The 18,671-nt window shown below is 37.7% G+C and overlaps 1 protein-coding gene across 3 annotated transcripts in view; it reads left to right on the plus strand.

Annotated features, from left to right (window-relative positions):
• The first annotated feature begins 5,550 nt into the window (after positions 1-5,550).
• The window catches only part of st18 (ST18 C2H2C-type zinc finger transcription factor), a 39,379-nt gene continuing 26,258 nt past the window's right edge, over positions 5,551-18,671 (plus strand). For all 3 annotated transcript variants that reach the window (XM_046051986.1, XM_046051987.1, XM_046051988.1), the window contains exons 1-2: positions 5,551-5,685; positions 6,688-6,862. In XM_046051986.1, coding sequence (XP_045907942.1) covers positions 5,632-5,685; positions 6,688-6,862 — 229 coding nt within the window. In that variant the 5' untranslated portion in view covers positions 5,551-5,631. The remainder of the gene's footprint in view (positions 5,686-6,687; positions 6,863-18,671) is intronic.

Here is an 18,671-nt window from a genome sequence, read left to right on the forward strand (position 1 = left end):
CAACCTACACATGGAAACACATTACAAAGTAAGTTATAGAATATAATAAATATAAGATAATTATCAAATAATAAAATAAGTTTTCAGAGGCAATATAAAAGAGGATTTTTGAAGTCTGAGTTTAGGCGCCCTAACTGCACAGTTTTACCACCTGTTCTAATGGACAATAACAAATTATACAGATATTGCCCCTTGCAGTTCTCATACAGAGTTGAGAGTTCTGAGGACTGTAAGACTTAGTGTTTCTTTTGGACAAATGTTTTTGTCATGTAATACTGAAGTGACATTACTGTTGAATCCTTGCAATAAACTAATCCATGAGGAAAAGACCCCCCTTAAACTTAATACTGACTTTACTAACAATATATCTTCATGCACAAGTTCATTCAAAATAATCTCTTTTATGACTATCATGCCAAGTCCAAAAGTAGCCTAAAACTTTTATGTACAAAAGCATACCTTTATCGCAAATGTACTCCGATAATTGTATGAGGACAGGTATATTGATGCAGCTTTCAAATACCATCAGCTGAAATTCAAAGGCACAGTATAATGTCTTTTCTTTGCATGTCAACATATGCTGGAGGCACTAAATTAAGGTTTAGATGAGTAAATGGGAAATATCAAAATTATGTCTGACAACTCAAAGAATGTCATCCAGTCTTAGATCTCACCCTTTGTTACTGATATCCTGTGTATCTGAAGATAATACACAAGTTGTATTTGATTTCCCAATATCTCTGACACTATACTAGATAGACGGAGCTGCAAATAAACAAGCATTATTTGTAGAGTAAATATATGCATGAACTTCAAATGATGGTAAATGAAAATAAATAGGAAAGCCTTAACATAACATTTATATTTTCGAAATCTAAATGGAACGAGTGTGTTGAAGAAGAGCCAAGAGGCATTAAGGCTGAAACTGCAAACCAAGGAGTAAATCGACTTAATGCCATCACATTTCCACCCTATTCATGCCTAAGAAAAGGGTTAGGGGAAGAGATTATGTTATATATCTGCTGTCAGGGACTGAAGAGACCAAGAAGAGAACTTCACCTAAACAGAATGATGATCAAACAGACATGCTTTAACAGACATGCTTCATAATCTCATCCGTTATTGTCCCCTCTCTGCCTTGACTACAGGTTCAGTAGAAAATCTTAGACAGGGGCAGATTAAATGTGTGATGAAATGTCTGGGAAATATGTGAGAGCGCGCAATATAAGGATGCTTGATTTTCTACCCACATGACAAACATAATCACTATTAGTAACACATATCCACATAAATATGATAATTCAAAATTTAAACACATTTATTGGGTTCATATTGGAAATCATCACCATCTGATGGCATAGTTTTATGGATAATTACCGCCATAGAGATAATGCAGCATATGAAAGGAAAGCTTTGAGGCTTCTCCACTCACTGGGAGGAGAGTGCGTAGGTTTAGTTGTGCATATGAGCTGTACCCAAAAGGCAAATATGTGGAAAGTTTGGTGACAAGCATCCAGGCGTGTGGCTAACAAGATTGCATCTGGTGAGCAGAAAGTGTAGGCTATAACTTAACTACGTATTTAAAGTGCAAATTATTAAGTTCAATGCCATCAGTAATCCTTCCAAATATAGATAGAAGTATTTCATTTTCAGTGGAAAATAATTATTCAAATACCCTATAGTGCAAATCCCATTAATTTAGTGCATGACACAGTTTTTGATTTCCTACCACAAAACAAAAAACGGAAAAGAATCCAGTAAACATTAAAAATCTGTTGTTTTATTTTGGTAATCTGGCTGCTTACTGACAAGTAAATAATCAATACAAATAGTTCTGAAGTGTCTGAAAATAGACAGGCGATTTAAACTGTAACTAACAGCCATGCATTTTCCAGCTGCAGTGCAGTATTGAGGAAATGACACCAGCTTTGATGGGTTGTATAGCTTTTGAGATGAGCCTCTTTATGCCGCTTGCAGTTCCATTATGGCTTTGTTCGAAAGCTTGTTTACCTGCTGATAACATACACTGGTGGATTCAGGAGCACCGATCCAAAATCTGCTGCCAAAGTCACTCAAGTCTCATTGTACTGCAGGAAGGGAAGAATGAAATGTTTATGCGGAGGGGAATGCAAATGCTAAATGTGAAATCAAACTATGGGACCAATAAGGGATCAGAATAACTTTGCCAGGTTTTATTTTTAGACCAGTTGCAATGCTAGCTTTGTGGAACACTCTTCAGTTTAGCCTCTGTGCATCTGTGTGCTTAGGTTTTACTCAGTGGAGAAATGCTGTTCCAATTTTACAAAAATGTTAAAAGTGTAGATTGTTATTTTTTTCAAATTGGTTGAGGAGAACATAATGGTATTCACTCACTTTAATTAAAGTGAAATATCCTTCCTGCTAGGAGAAAATACCTGAATACTCTACCGTTTTTCTCTGATAATATTCAATATCAAATAGACTGCAGATCAAAAACTGCTCATCAAATCTCATCGTTGTACATCACTTGAATATTTTTGGATTTCACTGTTAGAAAAGCTATGGTCTCAGGTCAAAGGAATAGCCCCCTGGTTTGCATATTAAAGAGGATTTGCTAGACCTCTGTTAGCCATGCATCCCCATGCAGGCAGGTCTCCAGGGGGCCAGCAGGGCCCCACAGACGGGCAACTAGGGGGCCAGGTGACCCTGTCTCTGAGGTTAGCAGGAAACACTAAAGAGGGATGGGCAGGGAGCTGAGGAGCCACTGAGTGCGAGTGTGCAAGGCTGGTGATGGCAGCTGTCAATGGTTTGGAAGGAGAAGCAGACAGATTGTGCGTTCTGTTGGTGCAGCCAGTTCGCCACCTGGCAGGCTTTTCCTTGTTAGAACTTCTTGCTGTTTCTGTTCTCATCAGAGAAATGTTTTTCCTCTTATCCTCTGTGTTCAGGGGAAGTTAAATTTGTCAAAATGTTTAAAGATGTTTAGTGAAATGCAATTGTTTAAAGTGTGCTCTGTGCATTCTACAGAATTGCCGCTGCTCTTGTTTGTCATCAAATACAGTAAAAGCATGTTTATGAATGTAAACCTTAGACCTTTGGAGGGTGAACCACATCATTTAAAAAAATGCACCACATATAGAAATAGAGAATGTAGATGGTATGCCTTATGACTGTTGACTCTGTGCTACATTATTTAACTGTGTTTTGAAGAAAGGGGGTATGTTTTAAGGGGCAGGATTTACTTATAAAAAATAATCTGTAACTTTCAAATCCCATCATAGCCGTAAATACTGCTCCATGTTGTTCAGTTGTTAAGAAAAAATGCAAACGTAAACCATGAACAGCTTAAAAGTACATTTAAAAATCAAATTTGGCAGTCAGTCCTTGTTCCAACAGGATTAAAAAAAGTCTTTCATTTGATATAAATATATGCAAAGAGAGTGGTGTGGTGATCTGGGTGCCAGAGGTGGCGCTTTACTCTGGATATTCTGGCTTGGGCCTGTAAGGGACATAAATTAACATGAATTAACACATGCATGCAATAAGAAAATAATTAATTCAAGTTATCAGTCACCTCTTCCATTCCAGGAATCTGATTGACAAGATAAAGTAATGTGCAAACTGCTTTTCAAAGCTAACAGCCTGGAGCACCCCTCCTATTAGTTAGTCATTCCCTCAGTATCACACCCGGAATCTGTCATTTCACAATTTTCTCCTATAATGCATATGTGCCGCTCTCACCACTCCACTACAGCAACTGCCATTTAACAAGTTGACACAGAGAATGATACAATTCACGTCCAGTATTCAGTTCCATATACAGCAAGCATCTGAGGCAGACGGGTCAAGAATATGGTACATTCTGTTCTCTCTCAAAATTGTTTTTCAGGACTCTGGAGAAGCTAGATAAAGCTCCCATGATATCCTTCAAACACCTAAGATGAGCTTTTAGGATTTTAAACACTGCCCAGCAGTAAAAAATAGTTTGTATTAATGAGATTAGGCAATACCTCTTTCATGAAGATTCACACCTGTCTACCTTTCCTAAATCTTACTGTGATTCTTGAAAGTCATACAAGTTTTAATTTCACCTTTATTAAAGTCATACAAGTTTTCATTTCACCTTTATTAAAGTCATACAAGTTTTCATTTCACCTTTATTAAACCACCAAGTCGCTTAAGATGCGTTATCTCAGCCACAGTCACATAACACATGAAACACTCAATGTACATTCACATACAGCATATACATAGCATTCACAGTAAGATAGGACATCAGAGGCGTGAATGAGCAGGCTCGGCTATTTAAAAGAGTTACCTTCCACATGAAACATGTTTTGAATGTGGTGTTTCAATACCTGATATGAATGTTTCTTAAGAAAATCTATCTTAGTAGGGTGAAAATACAGTTTTACGAAAGTCACAATGCTGTAGCAAATACTTAGGCTACATTATGGGGAAATCTGGTGTCCTGTGTTTTTGAATCAACATGATAGCATTACCAAAAACTTTAACAGTCATTACAGACCACATGAAGTTGTCTTCTAATATGTTGCCTACTATGTTAGCTAGCACAACCTGTTTGCAATAACAGCAAATAAAGGAGAATCTGGGATGTGTATTTTTTAAGAAACATAATGACATTCTCAAAAAAATAAAGTATTAATTGTAATGAGTAATGAGTAGTAAGAGTAAAGAGTAATGAGTAACAACTTGAAGTTCAGTCTATGCTAATTTGTCAGTTAACAAAGCATCTCATTGTTTCCTATTTTAATGTATCTTAACGGGCTATTCCATATATATGATACCTGCAATTTAAAAAAAAAATGCTTTTGTTCAAATGGCCTTTTTCCTGCATTTAAGGCTTTATTAAACCATTTTTTAAAAATTGTTTGGTTACAGCAATTCTTGAGACGACTATGCTCATGTTAAGTTAATTTAAGCTAGTCAGTGAACCAGTATGTTAAGCTAGCTAGAAAGTAAGTTAGCTAGTTAGTAATTCTGTCTGTGTTAGCTAACATCATCATTTCTGTTTGTGAGCATAGTATCAAATCAAATAGGTATTGGCATTACATTTTTACCAAAGCTAAATTTGTATCTTTAATTTTGTTTAATTTGTAGTATGCAGGTCTTTGATGGAGTAAATGTGTCAAAATCTTTACAAGTGAAAACTTTTATTTGTTTTGTTTGCTATGTGCTGTTTTATCATGATGATAATAATATACTACTGTAGATTATTATTGCTATTAAATTTAGACTAGTTTGTTAATTTTGACTACGTGTTTATGAACTATGACCAAAGAGGTTGAGGTAAAGCAAACTGCAAACGAAAAAATAAACTTTTTAAATTTGGGAAAACAGAAAAAAGCTCCAGAGAAGGATAATGTGCACAAAAGTTGTTCTGTTGCCCGTGAGTGTGGTGTCAGCCGGTCCCAGTCCCTGTGGCCCTCACCGTGCACTGTGCAGGCCTGACGGGAAACTGACTGCAGCTCAGGACATGGCCTCGTTTGTTCACGGTCCCCCCTCTCTGAAAAGAGTTATGCTGTCTGTTTTGAATGGACAGCGTTTTTCTTTGTGTGCTCGATCAAAACAGAGGGCAAAGTTAGTCAGCAAGTTGCATAGCTTCTGCATTCTGATTCTTCAAGCCTCTTTTGTATGAAGTTTAGCACAATGTTTTACACTGTGTTTGACCTGAATGGCATGCTGAAGGTAGGAACATTTTTCCAAACTACAAAATAGAAAAGGGTAGAATGTAATTTTGCTATCAGATATTTCTCATTGATGTTTTAATGTTTAGTAACTTAAAGTGAAATGATCATATGGGGTTAAAAACTCAGCTGTAATACATAAATTACAGAGTGCAATGTTGCTGAAATATTTATATGCTTTTATCTGATCTATTTCCTAACCACAAGGTATTTGCCTGTGAATCCCTGGCACTTTTGATATTACCTGAAGGCAAAATGGTATATAGATTTATACAAGTTATTTACAACAACAGCCAAGCTATTCCTCTGGAAACTAGGCTGCAGATCAAAGGATTGTTTTGATCTCTACTTAGCATATTTGTTTAACCTAGCCAGTGATTCTGAAAAGTGCACAAGCTTTTCGGTGATATGCAGAGCACCCTTTATCCGTCTTTTTCTTCTGTTAGCTCTGGATTTAAGTACTTTCTGTATTTAGGAGACAACTGGATTTGCCAGCTTTTGAAATTTAGTTGCCCACTGCTAGCAGTCTTGGCACTCAGAAATAGATAACTAGGTATGTTCCACTGCTAATCCTGATCGGCCTTGTAATAGTATTTGCGGACTGTACAGCACTCAATTAGGGCATAATGTGCTATTTTTATTTCCTTTAAGTTGGATTAAATGTGAAAACATGTTTGTTTTTTTCAGTTCCCATCTACTGTTTACTGTGTGGGTACTTTGCAAAGTATTGTTTTATACTGTTTCAATCAGTAGCACTCTCTCCACACAGGACTGCAAAATGTCAGGAGAAAAACAATGTCCAAGCGCTCTCTAAAAAAGATGCCAGGGCAATCAGGAAATTTTCTGGAATGCTTAAGAGAATGCATATGCACACAATGCCCTAATTCTCCCTTACTTTGGGTTTGGGAAAGATGAGCCCAGGTTTATTGAGAGCCAAAAAAGGGGGCAGATGGCTCACAAGAGGGATAAACCTGGGAAGTCATGCTGTAAATGTGTTTTACAGAAAACAATGAAAGGAGCGGACAAAGCGATTGTGGCAAAGTCCTTTGGAAAAAGGAAAAGCAGCTCTCTAAGGTCCAGGACCATGGAGAAGCCGGATGAGCCGTCCGAGGAGAGTAAGGAGGAGAGCCTTTCCAACTGCACCTGTGAAGCCCCCCAACTCGGCAAGAAACCAGTTGGTAAAAGTACCTTATTTTCTTATTTCAAGTCAATTCATACTACTGTGTCTCTCAGCTTATTTTTCTTGTGGCAATGTTAATTATTACTGTGGTGACTTGTTTTTTTTTTTCATTTGACTCTCTGGCCTGCCATATCCGGTGAACAAACAAACCACATTGTTGGGCAGGAGAATTCCTTTTGAGGGAAAGTGTGTCTCCGATGATACAGTGTTGCCAGAAAAAGACAAAGCAAAAAATAGCAAACACAAAAACAGTCACAGGTGCATGGGAAAAAGAGAGAACCGAGTGAATGGTCACTGCGGTCCCCAGGAGGTCTTTCAGTGTTAGCCAGTGCGGTGGGTGGACTTCTGACAAGGACGTTGGTTAGCAGCCAGGTGGAGTGTGTAACTGAGAATGCCTCTGTTTATTCTTTTCACATGCTAATGTGGCTCCTATGTGACTTTAATGCAGCAAAACTTTTTCTTGGACAACATTTTTGTTGTTTCAGTACCTGCTCTTGTATCACAGTAGTGGTCTGATTCAAAGGCTCCACGCTCTTTTATACAGGTTTGGGACTGTGCCAGGGATAGAGATATATTAACTATTCTACTCTATGTAAAGGAAGATTTTACAGTGGTGAAATATTTTCAGTGCACAAGGTACAATTTGCCTTTTAAAAATCATGAGTGAAACATTGTCATTATTTGTGTTAAAATTATACAATTATGTTTATATTTAAAGTATGTACATTGACTCCACTATTGATTCTTGGAGGAGGCAGTTCTAATGGTTCCTTGTTTATTTTGAGATCCAAAAGTTGGTAATATAAGGGATGTATGGCTACAGTCTACTCTTTATCATCATTTTGGTCAATGTAGCGTTTGGCTCTTACCTTATTTGCAGCCTACTATGTTTCATATAGTATAAAATGTGGACTACTATATTCTTAGACATTTGTATCCTTCCAAAAATCTGAAATTAGGCTTCTGACACGCTGTAATAAAGGATTACATGAGGGCTCAAGTTCTGAGCAAATGCACCCCTATGTGGACAATGTAAGAACAGTGGGGTATTAGGATGAAACAAACAGGCCATGCAGTCCTTATCGGGCCCTTATCTCTCTTTCCTAATATGCTATCTAACTTGTTACTATAATGGGCTATCAATATTGCAGTAAACATACTCTAAAATGTATCTTAAGCTTTCATTAGTGGTTCATGAGCCAGCCTAATGTCTAATCCAGGAGGACAGAAGAGCAATATGGCCTCGCGCTATGGGTCTTTCCATACCTTGTAGTGTACAATCTGTAAATAGCTTGAAAGGCATTGCATCTGCCATCTGCACTTCTAGGAACTCTTCTGCATAGCCATTAAAACAAGCTGTCTCAGAGGACATCATTCGTATTTCAGCCTCAACCCTGAATTACTGTGTGTTCATTATAATTATAAGGGAGGAGTGTTGCCAGGCTAGCCTGCAGAATGCCAGGTGCACACTTCCATAATCTACCATTTTAAACATCTCAGAGCATTAACAACAGTATCTACATGCTATTCAGCCATTAGTTCACTTTGGCTTTCATGCTAAAACTCACATCAGTCATCCGAGCATTTTGTGTGCCGCAACAGACATACAGGAAGAAAGTGAAAATACTTTGTAGTGTTCCATTTTCCTAAGCCTACTTAGGTTATGTGACTGAGCCATGCCGCTGTGTGAAATTTTATCCCGATACTGGCACTGTATCCTTGTGAGGGAGTCTTGTAAAATAGGTTTACTTAGCGCCTTTGCTGGCATTTTCCGAAGATAGCAAATGCACAAACACTGGTCCATGATCGGATTAACTGTTCAACAAAATGATGTAACTCTTTGTCTTTCTTGTGTGGCATAGGTTTCTCTGCTTAAGTTTAGTGGTCATCTAGGAGAGAATAGAAACATTTGAAATCCACTCACATTATAATCCATATATTATTAATATAATAGATGACAGCCTTGGTTAGTCATCCTTTGTCACAGAAATGTGACACGTGACTGCCCAGAGTGCATCACTCATCTAAAAATGCACTAAATTTTCCAGATGCTGTCTCAAACTGCACAACAACAGCCCTTAACAAGTCCTAATTTGTAAGGCATTCAATTTTGAACTTCGCCTGATACTCCTCTCCAGTGTTGATGCACAGGATTTAAATTTCATGTGATAAGTGTGAAAGATTTTTTTAAGCATCCATATACAGTATAAAGTACACTCTGCCAAGTACACAGAATACATGAATTTGCACCTGAGGACATATAGCTATACATACAGAGTCACAAGGTGTGTCAAGACAAAATGTTAATTACACAATTTATGACAGAGATCAGTTGAAATATCTCCATGGATCTCGCTTATTTACATTTTAATTACTACTATTACTTATTCTTATTTTTTTGATGTGACCATAGCAAGCCCAATTCCTCCCCTACACTAGAAAGAAGCAAAATGACTGTTTTCCACTGGAGGTTTAGATGCTTGTTTATCACTTTTAAATACCATCATCTTTGCTGAAATCCCCTCTCAAAAGAACCTTTCACTTGCTGGAATAAATTCAAATTAAAATTTAAATCCCTCTTTGCATTTCTTCAGCCTTTTTTAAAATAGCTGCCTCCTTTTAGAAAGCTGTTTATGTAGTGATCTGTTCATAATCCAGTTTGTTTCTCAACAGCGAAAAACACAGAAATCGTATTATCACTATCTTGGAGAGATGATGCGAGAAATCAAGAAGTATAAATGTCTGGATCTGTGGAAGTTTTCAAAGTTGTAAAGCTGAGAATAGAAAGAATATGGCAAAAGCCTTTCAATAAAGTAGTCTGTAACACAGCAATTTGACTTGCAAATATACAGAAATATAAAGTACATTGTGCTGCGATAACTGAAAAACATTTCACCAACCTTTAGCAGAGCTAAAGTAGTGATACAATATGTGCTCATTTTACAAATACACAATATGTTGGCATGTTGTAGACAGTATTTCTCATATAATGCAGATAGGTGGCTCATCAGAAATGTTGATGTGTGTGACATACAGCCATTGAAGTGAGAATTGGAAGATTAACCTTTGGCACCATGGTTAACAAGTCATGCAGATCTCTGTAAACAGCTCTTTCTAAGCTTTATAATAGGAGGTGCTCACCTTTCAATATACTGAGAAAAACAATATCTAATCAGAAATGTAACAAATATAAACAGAAAAAGCAGACATTTACATGCAATGCCTTTTGATAACAATCCATTTCAGATGTAAAATGACACAGAAGAGGCCACAGGGAAATTTAATTTGCTCAAGCTAGATTGGATTTATTGTTTGGAAACAAATTATAATTGTGTCTCCAGAAAGTTAACCAAGATCTAAACAAAGGGAAATCAATGACCCACCCCCATTAATCACTCAAAGCCAGCTACTTGTGCTGAAGAAACTTACTTCATAATCAATTTCTTTGTTTTGCTCGAAGGGCATTTGCATTTTAGTTCATGTCAGCAAGCTTCCTGTATCTGGCGCAATCAAAAATGGCAAGCCATCCACATTAATGGAGTTTTTGCTATTTATTCAAGTGCATATCTCTGAATACTCAAGATGATTTTAGCTTATTATGCAAACTACCCTACAAATATTTTAAAGACAGGGGAAAAAATTATTTTGAGTGGCAGACTTAACTTTTGCGATGCTTCTCATTCTTCCAATGTCACAGTTAAAACAAATCTGTATGTTACATCATCTAACACATTTTTTCTTTTAGTTTTAATGACTAAAAACCAACCAATATCTGTTCCTTAGAATCTTGCAATTGGGAACCCACAGCACTTCTGAGACCAGACAGAAATGCCTCCTGTTAGTTGTGTCTAGACATACTATTACGGCCACCAAGGTCATTATCAAAGCATGCATTAAACACACCTGTTACCATTGTTTAGATGCTCGTTTTTGGCTGAACATCCAAGCTCCTATCTGGCCATTTATAGGCGTGTCTGCTTCATTGTCTGCTCGCCTGAGTAGAAAAGATGGGCAGGGACCCCCAAAGACGCCCAGATCAGGATCTAACCTCTCAATGACACAACACAATGAGTCCACGGCCTATGGTCCACAAAGGCCACACATCGACTGACCAGTCATGCATTGATTTCTTGGATGTAAGTAATCAGATCTTCTCATATGAGGGCAGTAAATGTAAGGCATGATGCTTTTAGTTCTTACTGATAAGGTGAATCATTTAAGCATGCAGTTATATAGATAATTACAAAATGTAACCATGTTAATTGAATATCGTTCTATGTGCATGTGGTTTTAGGAATTACTGGTGAATGTTTATGCACACAATGTTCAGACTTAATTGTTATATTCTTTCACACCACAAAAGTTGAAGTGTGGTCACCTGTCACATCTTGTAAAACTGGATCTTTGGTCAGTTAATCGCACTAAGATCGGATTTAGGAATTGCAAGTATACTTTCCATACATGCAATATACAGCCTTAATTGTGATTTTAACACCACAGTTCCATGTTTGGATCACATCTAGTATAACTGTATTTTGGGCAACTTAGTTATTTTATTAGTTTTTTAAGACTACCTGTGTAATTTATACTTCATTAGAGGAAGATTTAGTGAGTTTGCAAAACAAACTAAAATATAACAGAGCCATATCCAAATGCATCAGTTCAAGGCAGAGATAGAAAACTTCCTATATTTGCCCATAAAACATTTGAAATGTTATTGAAGTGTCTTCAAAGGACACTGAATAAACATATTGTAAGGTTGCCCACGGTCACACACACAAATCGCCCCAAAGGGGATTGCTGGGAAGTAATCTAATCATTTCTTTTAACTGAGACACAGTGACATGCAGTGTAGATAATGATCCCCATGAAAAATATACTGTATTTTCAAAAGAATATCCCCTGTCTGCTGACATTAACATAAAGATAGTTATACATCCTGGAGCCATATCAACAACATGTACTTATGTTTGGTTCCTTGTATTTGCATATGCAAATACATTTTTTAAATTTTTAATTCAGTCCTTTTATGTGACTTTCAGTGATGAACAAGCGGCATCAAGTGGTTGCACAATGAGGTTTCAGTACCACCAAGAAGAAACATTGGTGTCATTTTCGACCAAGCTTAAAGCATTATAGCTGAAATTAACCACAGTTTAATATAGATTTTTGCACGTCTATCATATTCAGTGGCACAGTGTGAATATGCATTGTTGTTTGGATGTACGGGCTGCCATGTGAAATTAGTCGCATTGCTTTGTTGAAATTACAGGGTGGGGTGTTGAATGAGGGTTTGTTGAAGTTATACTGCTGACATTTTGATCCTGCAGTGCATTAGAAGAATTCAGTTAAACATATTTGTGTAGGTTTCACAGGAGGAAGGTATAGTGTTCAAAACAACAGGGTGCTGTGACCCTTCACTTTGCTTACATAATTTGCAGCAGAATGCAAAAAGCTTTTAGACACAGATGTGACCCATTGTAATACCCTTCTAAACGCAATCAAACACTTTCTACAAATATGAGCAGGACTTTTTAAACGTGAACCCTTGTTTGACATGTAATTTTGTCCAACCCACTCCTCTTTCATTTCTCCATCAGCTCTCTCCAGTTATGCCCACATTTTCAGTTGATGAAATAGCTTGACAAAACACTAGTTTATGTTCTATGCCTGCTCTGACCGATGTCTCTCTCTCTCTCTCTCTCTCTCTCTTTTTTTTTTAGAGATTTGAACAGATGTTAGGGCCAAAAGAAAATGTTACATTTTGTAATGGCAGTGCAGTGTAGTCTTCAATATGTTGCTCTCTCGCAATTTGTCAAGATTGCTTTACATGAGTTGATTCTTTTTGTGTTTTCTCCCAGAAATACTGATGTCTAGCTCGGGACATGAAATAATCATCCTTAGAACAAGCTTGTTGTGTCCTCGCAGAGAGATTGTCTGCATCAGCAAACAAAGAATATGTTATTGGATAAGATGCTTAGATAGATGATTCTTTACTTTCATATGTTTTTATGAATATCCGGCACAAATGGTGAAAAGAGGGGGGAAACAGAGCAGGTCTACTCTCTTTGTATGTCTCTTTCACAGTGTACCATGAATTGGCTCTTGAAGACAGTTAGAAATTAGACTTTCAAATGAGGCATTAAACAAGGTGATGATCAACTGCCAAACCTTAAGTAATGATATTCTCCATCCTCAAGTCCCCAGCCTTGCATAACCAAATGCACAAATCACAGAAAAAAGAACTGAAAATACATTATTATTACATATTGTGTTCACACGTCAGTCCCCGGGGACAGAGGGGGGGCATCACCGACAGATAAGCATGTTTGGGTGGCCCCTACCATCAGCTGGGAAGGGGCTACGCTACTCTTGAGGGGGGCCCCCTCTTGGGTATCACTTATTTTAAATCCTGAGCCACACCATCCCACCCCCCTCTTTTGCCCCGCTCGCCCCAGGCTCCAACCAGAAGTGTGGTTGCCTTTGTCATTGTAATCTGGCCCTGTTTGCTAAACGCTTCCACTGTTTACTCTCTGCTATGGGGGCTTGTATGAACAGGAGTCAGCAGGACGCAGGGTGACATCACTTTGGCTGGGGGGGGTGTTGTGTTTGAAAAGCTGCATTGGTGATTTCTCAGGGCCCCTTTCTTCTTTTATTCTTCCCTGTCTCTATCCAGGCCTGTCGAACGCATGAGCTAACTCAGGAGGCTAACATGGCCTACAGGGAGGAATTACACCTAATTACTTGAATAACTGCTAGGCAGCAGCCTTCCGTAGTCACCAAAAATCATTTCCAGGTCTCTGCCTTTTACTGATAGCCAGACTTCTGGTGACAGAAAACCTCGGACAAAGCTTTTACATTCAAATGGTCCAGGAGAAATGAAACAGACTGACAGGTACAAACATTAAAAAGGGGGGGAAATGAAATTAACAGACAAGGATTTCATATCATCTATTTTCGTTGTTGCCGTAGCGATAAAGTCGCAGACATTGAAACTGGTCTGTTGAGCCATTGTTATCATCCCTGGCCATCTGCTGCTGAGGAGTGACATTCCCTCTCATTTGCATGATGAGTGATGTATGAGGAGCTTGGGAGGGCATATGCCTCGGTCTTATGACAAAGCAAGTGAAAGTTTTTTGTTTTTTTTAAACACATAGAATAAGGATCGATATATGAATAAGGCTGGGTGAAGGAGTTAAAAAAAGGAATAAATTACCTGTGAGTGTGTACGTGTGTAAATGTGTGTGTTTGCCTGCATGTATGTTGCATCTTCACTAAGCGCACACAAAATCTGTGGTGTCTATGCATGTGTCTGTGTGCGAGTGTACGCGCGCATGAGTAGAGGCTAGTGCGCGCATCTGCCTTCTTGTGTGCCTGTTTGTGTGTTTTGCGGATGTGGGAGTAGAGCGAGGAGGGGGGTTGGTGGCTGTTGATGTGCAAATGTGCATCATGTTGAAGGGCTGTGAATGGGGAGGTGTGACGTAAAAAGGGACCCGAACGCAGGTGCTTATCTCGAGGCTGTCAAAGGCACAGTATGTCATATTCCTGGGGACTACCTTTCAAAGCCACAGCACCAGCTCAGCTATCAAGAGACTGGGAGAAAATCAAACTTTTTGGATCACAGCGCTAGGTTGGTGTCAAAGTTCTTTTTATTGAATGTACTGTCAGTTTGGTCAGCATTTATCATCACTGATACTCTGTATCGCATTTGTGAACGACAAGCCTTTTAGCTCAAGCTGTTAGATGCTGTCATATGAAATCTAAAACAGGAGCTGAAACGGACAAGTGCTAGAAACTTATTCAGATTTGCACCGAGATTTACAGCTAAAGTGCTCCGTGGATTTTGCGAGATTATGTAAAATAGATTTTTGCCGGCAGTTGTTTTGAACTGTGTCAGGAAGTATGTAGGAAATATTGCACTGGTGATGAACATTGTTTGCTTGATACAAATCAGTGTTCTTAAAATCTTTGCTGGAAAGCGAGCGCAGCTTCTGTCCAGGTTTCAGACAGTTTCAGAGGAGATTAAATGGCTCAAACTGTTTTTTGAGAGGCATGACCTATTTTTGATCATCCAGATAGCATGAGATACTGTCTACCTAGATTAAATTCACAGCATTTGTGTGGAGTATAAGCTTGTCTTAGAAGAACACATGTTCATATTGTGTGCAGAGACAAAGCATTGTCAGGTTGCCTGTGGCTTTGACAGTGACAGCTGTACATACAAGACCACTGAGCCTAATGCACTTAAACATTGACTCTGTGTTCCAGTAACATATTTGAACAGTCAGTGAAGTATTTTAAAGCATCCTGTTGTGGCTTTCTGTACTTTACATTTAAGTCTTTGTTTATTAACTATATGCTAATACTGAGTTCAGTTTGACAGTATAATTGTCTACAAATCAGCTTTTGTCTTGTAATTTGTGGGCACAAATTCAGCAGGGCCACAAAATTATATTCTGTTCGGAATATTTGTAATTATTTGCGTTGTAACTGAGTCAAAGTTTAAAAATTATAGGCTAATGCTGAATGTAGTGTGATCGATACACAGTCTAAAATTGTGAACTTTTGTGTTATATGCAAGTCTTAGCTTTGAACAAGTTCAGAGGAGCCATAGCACTTGACAGTCTCTAGAGCAACTATTGATTTAGGAGGACAGATACTGGTTAGAAAAGTTCATCATTTACTTGTAACTTGCGGCACACTAATGGCTCAGAATCACCTTGATGACCCACCTTTAAGTTGATCACTGTTTTAAACAAGTGCAGAGATCAGGTCTATGTTAGAGGATAAATTTACAGTCCTGATATTATCTTAACTTCAATGTCTCCTTAGATTTTGCTCTGTATTCTTTTGATCAACAGAGAATAAACAATACAACCTATAGAGTCAACGATGTAAACCAACAACATCTGCTTATCTATTGCCATGTCTTTCAGAGACATTTTACTCTGTGATTGAGGTGTTAAATAATTTTTCGGTTTGGAGAATTTCAGTGGAAAATTTTGAACGTTTTCAGTGGCAAAATAAATTGAAATGCCACTTGTCATTCTGCCTGTTAGCATCCATTTAATCATAACTCCATCAGCTTATTTGAGTCAGCTCGCATCTCCCAACAAACAAGAAAAGAGCAACAAAGGACACTGGGTAACACAGCAAAGTCACATCTCGATAATCCTTTGAGAAGTTTGGCAAGTTATTTAGAGACGATGACATATGAAGACAGGACCTGCAAGCGAGGTAATAAAGTTACACCTCTAGTCTTTGTTTTAATTACAAAAGCAGCACAGGCTATAGCAGGGATGTGTGGTAAAGCAGTGATAAGTAAGAGGCATTATTCCTCTCTGCTCCCCACCCTCCACCTCAAAGCAGGATGTAAGTTGCTACACAACACATAATTGCAACCTCTGTTCACCTCCAGGAACTGTCCATGGTACCTACTGCTCAACAGAACTGCAAACTTATTCACATAGTTTGCATTGCACAGTTAACTTCTGTGGTGGGTAAAAGTTTTTCACCTGTTTCCATCAATTTTGCAAAGAAATAAAAATAAAAAGTTATTCAGGCTTTGGGATCTTTTGATTTCTAACAGCTTGTTTTAATTCAAAGTCAGTTGCCGTCGGGTGCACATAATGTAAACGACAAAATCACACCAAAAAGCTCACCATACATGTCAGTCTGATACTTATTGTGTTACCTGTTTTTTTACCCTACTCAAACTTCAGTTGGTTAATCCAGGAAAATGAATTATGTGGATTTAATTCAACAAGGTCTCAGAAATGATCCATCTGCTGTTGAGCAGCTGGTGAAAGGATAAATGTAATTAATTACTTAACTTTTGAACAGTATTACAGAACAACAGTGCTGTTTGTGTGTCCTACTGGAAAATGTAAAGCAACAGTGTGATATATACCTTTCAAATGTAATTTTAATCTCTTTAGTTCTCAGTAACATGTTATATTTTAAACAGTCTGTCTATGTAGCTTCTAATATTGTTTAAAATTGGTCTTGTGTAAATGTACAATCCATATATTTTCAGGAATGTGTCAAACTGGCAATATATAATACTTTAAAATATTATTAGTAATATTGCATAAATTAGAGTTCAGTAATAGTAAAATAGTATAATATATAATTTAGTGTGCATAACATTAATCCTCATTATATAAATTATATAGGCTTACACCGTAATTTTAACAATTCTTTCTGGTTGCTTTAGAGGTGGACTCTAACCAGATATTTTAAAAAAAACAATAAAACTAGGCAATACTTATTAGAACATTTTGAAAATCTTAATAAAATGTTAGTTGTGTATAATGGCGTTGTATTTTCTAGCTTGGTTCTACATTACAGTAAAATGATCTAAAATCTTAACAAGGATGAACCAGGTGGGATTTTCCTAAAAAGATAATTAAATAAAACAGAAAAAAACCTTTCCATGAATGTACTTATATTTGCTTGACAGGGCAAGACTATGAAATGTTCCCAATTAATATTACATGGGATTTATTTCCGCCTTTCTGTTTTTAAAAATATATTTCAGAATTTACCTTGATTGTAATGTACCTCATTGGCTGTGGTTTTGTTTGTTGGCCTAACTATAAAGGATCTGCTTATACCCTTGTGGGTTGGGAAGAATTAGGATTTATGAATTTATTTCCTCTGTTGTATTGTTTAAACAGCTTTGGTTTAGTTTTGATCCCTTCCTCTTGCCTTTGAGGCTGTTCCACGGTGTCAGCTGTTGACTGATAGTAAGAGAACTGCCTCACAGTGTGAATGAAAGAAAACTAGCGGTTGGTAAACACTGATAAGGGATAAATAGAAAGCGGTCAGGCAGAGATAGTTCTGTGGGAGCCCAGATTGTGTGCGGTCTGTTAAAATGAGATTCTGAGCCTGTCCTTTTTATTCTTCCTCCCCTCCCCTCCCCTGTGCGGCGTTTGTCTGGAAAATCTCCAGTGACCCGGCTCGGCAGTCCCAGGCTGCAGTATTCTCTTTTTGTATTTGTTTTGTTTTCTAACAAGGGTCAAGTTGGCCAATAGACATGTCCCTGATGCTTATAGACAGCTGTCATGACTTCAAGTACTTACAACAGTTACATTTTAAAATGGATTCAAGGTTCTGCACCAACAAGCACTGCAGCAAGAGATTTGCTTAAAAAAACTAAATTATTTTGAAGCAACCTGTTTTTTACGTGTTTATAAGCTATAATCATATAATTTAGCTTTGAAATCCTAGTAGCAGCACTTCTGAACATCCGTCCATCTATTCTTATATTACCCATTACATATGTGCTCAAAGAATCATTCTCAAGTCAAGACTACATGTATATATCAACCTGTTATATTAATTACAGTCACATAATTATAAGTTTACACTCGTTTCACTATTTACCCTGAGGAGTATAAATCTAATTTCTCAATGGAAATTACTGTAAATGACTGTCTTATTCAATTATTTTTAGCAGCAAGCAGCCTGTTCTTTCTAGTAGTCATTGATTTTTTTTTCCTGGGGTGAATCCATCTTTTATGTGATTAAAAAGACCTTCAGAGGTCTTACCTTGAGGATCACCATGTGGTTTATTTACACAGAAAATAATTCAGCCCATTGTAGCCCAGCAGCTAATGAGATTGGTTGTTAAGTGAATGACACAAAGGCTACAAAAAAAAGAAAAGAAAAGAAAAAAAGCTTAGCGTTTCGGGTGAATATCACAGTGTCCCTGCACACACACACAGACACACACATGCACCGACCAAACACACTCTCTTCAGCAGCGAGACTCTGGACTACCCTGTACCCCACCTCGATATCAT

The sequence above is a fragment of the Micropterus dolomieu genome, linkage group LG06 (assembly GCF_021292245.1).
Source record: "Micropterus dolomieu isolate WLL.071019.BEF.003 ecotype Adirondacks linkage group LG06, ASM2129224v1, whole genome shotgun sequence".
NCBI classification, from domain to species: Eukaryota; Metazoa; Chordata; class Actinopteri; order Centrarchiformes; family Centrarchidae; genus Micropterus; species Micropterus dolomieu.